Consider the following 9,505-nt stretch of genomic DNA (forward strand, 5'->3'; position numbering starts at 1 on the left):
AACTTAACACACACCTGTAAGAAATATCTCTCGCGTCCAAGTGCAGTAAGGTCGTCGCTTCTTGCACTTCCCGCGCTTCGCCGCTAGGAGGACACTGACCTCATTCCTCCCACAGAAACGTCATCGAGCCTCTTCCTCCGACTGAGACCGTACCAACGGCTAGGAAATAGGGGCGTTTGTGCAATTTACGTAGTCAGAGACGAACATTTCAGGCGAAGAATTGAATTATTTCTCTAAAACCATAAATATTTCAAACGAATTCCGGCCATAATCATTATTATATATTTAAAAACAAAACACAATGTCGATTTATATACATTTTGTTTGATGTTTTGTATTTCCAGTCGCAAATAACACCCTGTGAGGGACATATAGTACAGCCGTGTCTCGTGAAAAGACGTCTTGTACTCAGAAAAAAATATTAATCATCAGTGTTGTGGTATATACAGTCACCTTAGGATTTATAATTAGAGCTCTAAAAAAAAATTGCTGACGATATTTTTTTAGTGTATTTAAAGATGTCAACTCCAGCTAGAAGGCGACTCATGCGGGATTTTAAGCGGTGAGTAGCTGTTAAACGGTAGATGTGTTTGGTTTGGTGAAATAGCTGCTAGCTTGCTTAGTTAGCTTCATATCACCCAGTTCGACAGCCGCTTAGCAAACACGATATAACGATTAAAACACGCCATTCAATAGTCTTTTGGTAGTATCACATTGCCTGTTTACATCGTGGGTATTCTTAGAAACTCTACATTAGTCTTAGTTTATGAGTTAGCTGGCTAGTCTGAGCCGGTTAGAGAAGTTATTCAAGCTTGACCTGTCTGAATGTGTTTTCAATTTTATCCAATATTTGTACATTTCTAGTATTTTTCATAAGGTCAGCAGAAGCCAAGCTTTCTCATTGAATGTGATTGAGCCGCTGTAACACGGATCTGATTGTGTTTTGTGCTGGTCCCCAGGCTCCAGGAGGATCCTCCAGCCGGGGTCAGTGGAGCTCCGTCGGAGAACAACATCATGGTGTGGAACGCGGTTATATTCGGGTGAGGAGAGAGAGAATGGGGTCGAGTCTAGTCTGCGTCACCAGCAGCGAGGTGGAGCAGTTCCCACAGTCATCGAAAACCTCCAAATATGAACGGATTATAAAATCTATATACATATAAAGACCTGTACATTTTGTTGGGAATTAATGATATGCTTAAATATTATACATATAGATGCTATGCGACTTGTTCAAAGGTTTGGTGTTGGCAGAATTATTGAGTAAGTTAATACTTTTATAAAGCAAAGACACTGTGATCGTTTAAAACTTTGCCATCACAATGATAAATAGTTTACATTTAGTCGTTTAGCAGATGCTTTTACCCATAGCGACAAACTAATGAGGACAATGGAAGCAATCAAAAACAACAAAAGAGCAATGATATATAAGTGCTATAACAAGTCTCAGTTAGTTTAAATGCAGTACACATAGCAAGTGCTTTTAAATAATATAATAAATAAACAAAAAAAACATAGAATAGAGCAATTAATTTTTTTTAAGAATTAAATTAGAATAGTGAGTTCTAGAGTTAGAGGGTCAAATAAAGATGGAAGAGATGTGTTTTAATAGCTGGTTCTTGAAGATTTGAAATAGTAATTATTGAACTATTACTGTTCTGTTGTATTTTTGATTAAATAAATGCAGCGTTTGTAAGCATAAAAGACTTAACGAAAGCTTGCAAAAAAATAAAAATCGTACTAATCTTACATCTTTGTAGGGATAGAGTGTGAAAATCTACACGTATACATATTTCATTGCTCTAATGCTGCATGTCTATTCGATTTCATGGTCAACATGTTGTACGTGAACGTTTCATGTCTGTTTCCCCCTACCTTTGAGGCTTTGACATTTAATATTGCTTTCTCATTGATGTTGTTTTTAATTTTTTTTTAATGCAGTCCAGAGGGAACACCTTTTGAAGATGGTAAGTGTCGACCTAGACACTTGATTAAATGCATGTGTTTAAAAAAATGTGTAAATTGTTTCCTTTAATGGAAATTGAAGATACAGTGTTGTTTCTATTCCGTACACAAGGTACTTTCAAACTCACAGTTGAGTTCACGGAGGAATATCCAAACAAGCCCCCAACTGTGCGGTTCGTCTCAAAAATGTTTCATCCGAATGGTGAGATATGCTTCCTGTTTGTCTCTGATTAGAAGCTCTGTCAAAAACAATCTGACGCCAATTCTCTAATATGCTCTCAATAGTTTACTCATGTAGTACGTTACAACACACAATCTGCTGCTGTTAAATTCATTTCTGTCATTCATTGTACCTTGCAAGCTTTTATTAAAAATTTTTTGCTCAAAATAGTTTATTAATGAAGCTTTAGCAAAAGTATTACATACGTTTATGCTTGCTAATGCATTTCTTTGACAATAATTTTATTACGCTATTTATTCTGGAGATGTTCAAAGTTTCATTAAAAGTTACTGCTCTAATTTTCTCTTGCTGTCTTTCTCAGTGTATGCCGATGGCAGCATCTGCCTAGATATTCTTCAGAATCGGTGGAGTCCGACTTATGATGTTTCTTCTATTCTGACATCAATTCAGGTATTGAATTGTTTTCTAGTCCTTTTATATGAAACAAAAGTGCTTCATGTAGCCTGTGGACATTATTGAATTTGAGAATTGCCTAATTTGAATGTTCATATTGATTTAAGAGTGCGAATGGTGAAATTTGGGTTTTGCTTGTAATTGCACTTTCCTTTCTATTTGTTATACTCTTGAGGACTAAAACTAGATTTCTCTCTCTTTGTAGTCCCTTCTAGATGAGCCAAACCCCAATAGCCCTGCGAACAGCCAGGCAGCACAACTCTATCAAGAAAACAAACGAGAATATGAGAAACGGGTTTCAGCGATTGTAGAGCAGAGCTGGAGGGACAGTTGACCACATTTACAAACCATGTTCTCACTGAAACATTGTTTTCCTTTTGTTTGGCTCTGTTGTTTGGGGATAGTTTTTCAAATCTCCATTTTTAAGTTTTTATGCACTTTACTCATGCAAGATTGTGATTTCTGTTTTATTTCTCTCCCACATTTTTGCCTGGATTGATTGTCAAGCCTCGTTAAGATCATTGAAAGGGGAAATACCTCTGGTGTATAATGCTTGACTAATTTTGCATATGGCATGAACATGCAGTAATTGTACTTTTTTGCAAAATGCATAAGCATCTCAAAAAAAAAAAAAAAAAAAAATCAAGGCAGTCTAATCTGGATGAATGACTTACAAAGAGACATTAATCTAAGTCATAGTATTGTTGATGAAAATGTTCTTGGTGCTGTCAATTTTAATATCATGGTTTCACTCTAAAAGCAGTTTAAAGTGTCCTTTTAATTTAGGGTTTTCTTCCATTTTTCAGGGTTAGCATTCGTTTGGTTTAGTCGGCTTTTCTTGGCTCTGCCAGAGGAGGGTTAGTATGCTACTCCATGAGTGGTGACCATCCCTAATACACACTTAAAACACACAAGATGTTGGTAGACAGCCATGAGGATTTATATAAAGTATAAAATTATTGTTGACAGAAACTGGCAATATGTCATGGAGTACAAAATGTATATTTTCTGGTCAAAGTTACTCAAAGTTATAAAATATCCTCCACAATCCAGAGATGCATATTAACTGCAGTTACGTAATCTTTTCATAGCTTGCACCATAAGTCCAGTCAATCAAGTGAAATGGTGTATTCAGGTCTTTTTCCAAACCCTTTGCAGATGTATGCCCTGTTACATGCATGAATGCCTGAGTGTGTCCTTGCCTCTATTAATCTCTTGTAAAAACACATCTGAATTTTGTGTACAGATTTTGCACTGGTTGGCAATCTCATTTTCCAGCACTTGTAAATACTTAAATAAAAGGTGAAAATACCTTTTGAGGAATGCATCCCTGATGCTTTACACCTTACTTCATCCTTTCCTACTCTGTAACTGTAACAACTGCAGAAGTATTTTCTATTTACTAAAACGTAAGAATCTTTTTTTTCTTTCTGCTTAATGTTTTTGAATCTAGGACAGAAAGTTTGAAGGTGAAACAGACCACGATTTTATTGTGAGAATCAGTTCTAGAAATCATGGGAAGTGAATAATGTGACATCGGAGAGCTAACACAGCCATATAACAAGGTGAACAAATTACTGGTCCACATTTAAGACGTACTTTAAAGCAATAGTTCACCTAAAACTGAAAATTCACTCACCCTCAGGTCATCAAAGAAGAAGAAGAGGAGTTTGTTTCTTCATCAAAATAGATTTGGAGAAATTTAGCATCACATCACTTGATCACTTCAGTGAATGGGTGCTGTCAGACCAAACAGCTGACAAAAACATCACAACAATGCACAAGTAATCTACACGACCAATTAATGTCTCGTGAAGTGTAAAGGAAGAAATTCCATCATAACGCTTCACTGAAAACGTCCATCCACTGTTGTCCACTCGTATTTTAGGCGGAAGGAAAAATGTTAAGTTAAAAACATCTTGATGGATTTATTACAAACACACAGATTTTCACTTCACAAGATGTCAAATGGACTGGAGTGGTGTGCATTATTGTGATATGAAATGTTTTTAATCAACTGGACTCTCATTCTGACGGCACCCATTCACTGCAGAGGATCCGTTGGTGAGTAAGTGATTTGATGCTAAATATCTACTGAACTATTTTGATTTCTACAAAACTATTGTGATGATGAAATAAACTCATCTATATCTTGGATGTATTTCTATGAAATGTCCGCTTTTGGGTGAAATATTCCTTCAAAGCCTGATTTTTTTTATAAGCATGAAACAACACTACATTAAGCATGGTTTATTTTTCATGAACATATGTAGAGTTACGCAAGGCATAAATACAAAACTGATAATTGAAAATAGTACAAATTAAATTCACTGTCTTATGGTTGGACGAGCAGAATACTTCCAATGCTGCAGAACATTGATAACTCTGTAGCTGATAAGTGAACAGTATCAAATATATCCCTAAAAGATATAGCTACTGAGCAATGACCAACACTAGTCTGTAACAACATCACAGGTCCTGGCCTCTCAAAACTGGATGCTAAACTCCTGAATACAATCACATTGGCAACCAGCTACACCTTACACTACCGGTTGTACGCTCGTTCTCTCTTAGACCTCTCTAATGCTTTGTCCATTGTCTTCTCATTGTCTCCTCTGCACTTCGGACAGTACCATTTCCCCTTGGGCTTATGGTGCAAGCCGACACAGGAGAAGTGAAACCACTCAATAGTGCATTCATCATTATCACAACCTATCATCTCTCCATAAGACACTTGCTCGCACAGACAATAAGTGGGTTCATTGGGATCGATAGGCAGGTCTGTCGGCGACGGCTCCCTGTCCTGCTTGCTTTTCGACCTCTTCTTCTTCTTCGCTGACGTGGACGAGGTCTTAGCCTTCTTCTCTTTAGACACACCTGAACCAAACTCCTCATTGGGCTCCATGCCATAATTGGAGTTTTCTCGGCTCTCCGAACCATTTTTCTGCCTTCGTGAACGCTTTCCACCAGATTTGTCAACTGAAGCCGGGGTCTCGTCTCGCCTCCGATCCACACTGGGCTTACTGACCGAGAGCATCGAAGCAGAGACCGGTGTCATAGTTATGGATGCATTGGCACTGGGGATGCTGCCCACCGACACGGTGCTCTCCGGCGAGTCCTGGCAGGCCTGGAAAAGCTCACTCTGCCAGTCGAGCTGCCGACTGCGATTCTCCACCATTTCCACCATTTGGCCTGCGATCTGGATCTTTTCATCCCCGAGTTCTTCTGTGCGGATCAAAGAGCGCTGGATGCAGTGAAGCAGACGCCGCCTCTGCACGGGATCTGATTCTTGACAGTGCTTCTCATACGCCTCGTCCAATTCATTGAGGATCTCTGCAAGATCAATGCATCAGGGTTAATGTTTACTGTTACTGTAAAGTCAGTCTTTATCATTTTAACCTCCAATGAAAAGGGCAGGAATCACGGCAAAAAAGCTTTATTGTCAGGATGCCACAGGTGAATAAAACATGTTAACTAACAAATATCACTATGGTTGATTTTTCTGAAATGTTATGTTTTAATAAACACATGCGGAATTATGTGGAAGTAAATATTACCAGATTTGCAAATATTACCATATGCAAAATTATTTATACAAATGCAAACAGATCATGCATAATCAAATAAACACGTAAATGTGTATTTTGGATATTTTTGTTGGAACTAGCCTGGAAAAAAAGACATGATATGGTAGCAAAACAGCCCAAATCTCATAACTGACCAGTGCATTGAATACAAATGGTTTTGACTGGAGCGTCTTTGGTTTAAGAGGTTAATGCGTCTAGATACAGTCGCTGACCATATGGAACTTTATGTGCAGTCGTTTTTATATTTTAAGTACTATTTACACAGCACGAACACAAAACTGATTTCAAGCTAACGTTACATAATTATTTAACGTTAAACAGGAAGTTTAGTGGCGCTCTAGAAGCTGCGAGACTCCGCTCTCCATCCAATCAGGATGCGTAACGTTAGTGATTTAATCTAAACCTTTACAAATGTAAGATTTAAATTACAAATAAATTCACTCTATATTTGACCTACTTTGCAGCTTTAACCTCTCAATCTCGCGACGCGGGGAAACTTGCAAGTTTCACGTGCTAACGGTTAGCCACTAGCAAGCTAGCTAGTGTGACAACTAACACCCGTTGCAACAAACAATGCAGTGATTTGTTTTACACGTATGCTAAATGCAAGAGACTATAAGCTCTCACCTTGATATCTGGCGTCAATTTCCTTCATGAGAGACACACATCTTTGAAGGTCCAGCGGCAAAGACTCGAGCAGCTCCAGATACTCCTCAACATAGTTCACAACATGAGAAGACTCCCCGTTTGAAGAAGGGTTCAACATCTTTTCGCACGCATTTAATAAGCTGGCAGAGCAATGTGAATACGTGTTTTATTAATATTATTATCCTAGGATAGATTTTAAAGAATAAAAGTGTGGGCTGCTGGAAAAGTTATTCAGATAAGTGTGTAGTGAGTTGTGCAGGACCAGTGACGCTTCTATGGCGGAGACCTAGCTCATGAATATGAAATACCGCAAAGTGACGTCGCTCCATAATCTTCCAACAGAGTGTCTTGGTACGCTAAAGCTAATTAATATTCATGAGCGGATCATTTTAATGTTTGGGACAGAGTCGCGCGATTTCTGCATATTGTTGCACTTTGAAGACGCATGGTGGCGTTTGGTAGCAAGACTTCAACAATAATTTCAGAGGAGCTGAATGGCATTTGAAAAATGACCTACATGTTTATGATAGGTTTAGGTGTGTGTGTGTGTGTGTGTGTGTATGTGTGTGTGTGTGTGTGTGTGTGTGTGTGTGTGTGTGTGTGTGTTTGGAGGGTTCGAGAGTTATAGTGTCTTATATTATCTTGCAAAATTAAATAAGCGGGGACTTTTTGCATTCAATATTATTTATGTATTAGAAGATTTGCTGCATAATATTAACATAAAGCATTTTTTCTTTGTTATATTGTGTTTACTATGTAGATCACTTGAAGCAAAGTCTCAAAACATTTTTACAGCATCATATATATAGGTCAAATGAGGTGCAATGTAAAAAATATTTTGTGTTTTATCTTCTATTTGAGCTTAATTATTAAATATAAATAGAGTAGCAACTTTTAATGCATCTTAATAAATCATTATTCATTATCTATTAATTTTAGCTGCTTGGATAATTCACATGTTGAAAGGTGAAAAGTGTAGTTGAGTTCTTCTAACACAAGAATGGCCTGCAGGGGTCTCTTATGTTGAGGCAATGAGGCTCTTAATGCTGTTTATCCTCAGCTGAGCTGTTTACTGCCACATCATGGAGATATTATTTCCTCTTGAGTGTATTATTGTGGATTCCTTGTTTCAGTTTCAGCCCTGAAGAGAAATTCTAATGAGTTTATCCTATATTTTTAACAGTTGTGAATGACCTTTGAAAATGGTAAAAGTAGTTCCTTGTAACTCTGTGTTATGAGCAGTAAAAATGTCAGATGACTGAAATATCATAATGTGCAAATGAGAGGGGGAATGTGTGTAAAGTCGAGTCTCCTTGTCTTCTGTGCTCGGACCCGAGTGTTGTCCTAAAAAATGACCTTTTATGCATTTTAGTGTCGATGGAGAATTCAGACTGTACAAATTAGGTTACTTTCCACATTAAGTTCGTGTCAAGAATCAAGGTGTAGTCGTAAGGGAGGTTTTGTGTAGACGCTCTCAAACTTTTTTCATGCTTGTGTTATAAAACATCAAAAAATCTTACTGATCGCAATCTTTTGAATGGCAGTATAGATATTTGGATACGATAGATAGATAGATACCACATCCTAACCCTAACCATGTAGTATGTAATTAATGTCACTCGGTATTTAAAAGTATAATTACACAGTAACAAGGACACCGAATAGTAACCTGACTAATATCAGAGTGATGTGTATACCCCCAAATCCACATATATTTACTCAGTGCAACTTATAGCATCCAAGTGAAAGACTTAACACCAACTGGAAAAAAGGAAAAAATAATAATAATGAAAACAAGAGTTGGAAAAAAAGAGACCCCCTCCAAAACAAACAAAAAAGACTTGTAAATTGAATCAGGTGGAGCTAATCACATTCTCAATGGCACACAAAGCCATTTGACATTATGCTGTGGTAATTTTGATCAGCTCAGCATGAAAAGAGTTTTCCTGGAGCATTTCAGTCCTTGGTAGTGCAACTGAAGCAAACAATCAACTCTGGGTGGCAAGGCACTGACAAAAGATCTCCAGGATAAGGTTGTGGACAGGCACCGGAGATGGATCCAAAAATAAAAAAAGGCTTTATCAATGCCTATAAACCCAGTGAAGTCTATTATTATTAAGCAAAGGTATTTGGTACAACACAGACCCTCCCTGGATCAGGATGTCTCTCCAAACTGATGAATGAGCAGGAGGAAACTGGTCCGAGAGGCGAACAAGAGGCAACTCTGAAGCAGCTGCAGGAATGTATGACAAATGCCCTTTACACACACACACACACACATACACACACACACACAAAGAAATCATGTGTGAACAGGACCTTTTCAAAAATACTGGTAAATATATCAAGGCAACTTAATGGTATGAGAAGCTGTAACATTACCAGTAAATTACTGGTAATCTGCTGTGTGTTAACACAGAATTAGATTACCAGTATGAGCACATATGAGTTCAGAACGAGCTGACGTAAGACGTCTACTCTGGACCAATCATAACAATCTGACGCAGATGACGCATTTACTCCATGCTGTGTAGTTTGGTTTTGAAGTCATCTTATATGATGTTTCTGGGCCAAAAGCAGCTGCATGAATGTGAATGTTTGACACAAGAATAAAAACATTTACAAACAAAACTCCGAGGGGCACAGCCCTTTAGAGGTAATTTCCGAATTTACT

At 37.8% G+C, this 9,505-nt stretch overlaps 2 protein-coding genes across 3 annotated transcripts; one reads left to right on the top strand and one right to left on the bottom strand.

Moving 5' to 3' along the window:
• The first annotated feature begins 371 nt into the window (after positions 1 to 371).
• Positions 372 to 3,908, top strand: LOC128019456 (ubiquitin-conjugating enzyme E2 A). 2 transcript variants are annotated; one of them, XM_052605446.1, is made up of 6 exons: positions 372 to 562; positions 960 to 1,040; positions 1,939 to 1,964; positions 2,075 to 2,164; positions 2,505 to 2,593; positions 2,802 to 3,908. In XM_052605446.1, the coding sequence occupies exons 1-6, from the start codon at positions 519 to 521 to the stop codon at positions 2,928 to 2,930; spliced, it is 459 nt and encodes a 152-aa protein (XP_052461406.1). In that variant the 5' UTR covers positions 372 to 518; the 3' UTR covers positions 2,931 to 3,908. The 2 variants fall into 2 exon arrangements, with proteins under 2 accessions (XP_052461406.1, XP_052461407.1); XM_052605447.1 differs by lacking the exon at positions 372 to 562 and adding an exon at positions 600 to 827.
• Positions 3,909 to 4,831: 923 nt separating this feature from the next.
• Positions 4,832 to 7,167, bottom strand: LOC128019455 (inhibitor of growth protein 1-like). The gene is made up of 2 exons (XM_052605445.1): positions 6,811 to 7,167; positions 4,832 to 5,929 (listed from the first exon to the last, which is right to left on the bottom strand). Exons 1-2 carry the CDS (start codon positions 6,947 to 6,949, stop codon positions 5,142 to 5,144), a joined length of 927 nt encoding a protein of 308 aa, XP_052461405.1. The 5' UTR covers positions 6,950 to 7,167; the 3' UTR covers positions 4,832 to 5,141.
• Between the last annotated feature and the right edge of the window lie 2,338 nt (positions 7,168 to 9,505).

The sequence above is a fragment of the Carassius gibelio genome, chromosome A9 (assembly GCF_023724105.1).
Source record: "Carassius gibelio isolate Cgi1373 ecotype wild population from Czech Republic chromosome A9, carGib1.2-hapl.c, whole genome shotgun sequence".
NCBI lineage: Eukaryota > Metazoa > Chordata > Actinopteri > Cypriniformes > Cyprinidae > Carassius > Carassius gibelio.

Bases quoted from the DNA above. Each gene is read 5' to 3' on its own strand.
- LOC128019456 (XM_052605446.1), top strand. From the start codon at position 519: ATGTCAACTCCAGCTAGAAGGCGACTCATGCGGGATTTTAAGCG. The intron at 563-959 runs GTGAGTAGCTGT...GCTGGTCCCCAG, and splicing joins CTCATGCGGGATTTTAAGCG to GCTCCAGGAGGATCCTCCAG. The intron at 2,165-2,504 runs GTGAGATATGCT...TGTCTTTCTCAG, and splicing joins AAAAATGTTTCATCCGAATG to TGTATGCCGATGGCAGCATC.
- LOC128019455 (XM_052605445.1), bottom strand. From the start codon at position 6,949: ATGTTGAACCCTTCTTCAAACGGGGAGTCTTCTCATGTTGTGAACTAT. The intron at 5,930-6,810 runs GTGAGAGCTTAT...TTGATCTTGCAG, and splicing joins AATTGACGCCAGATATCAAG to AGATCCTCAATGAATTGGAC.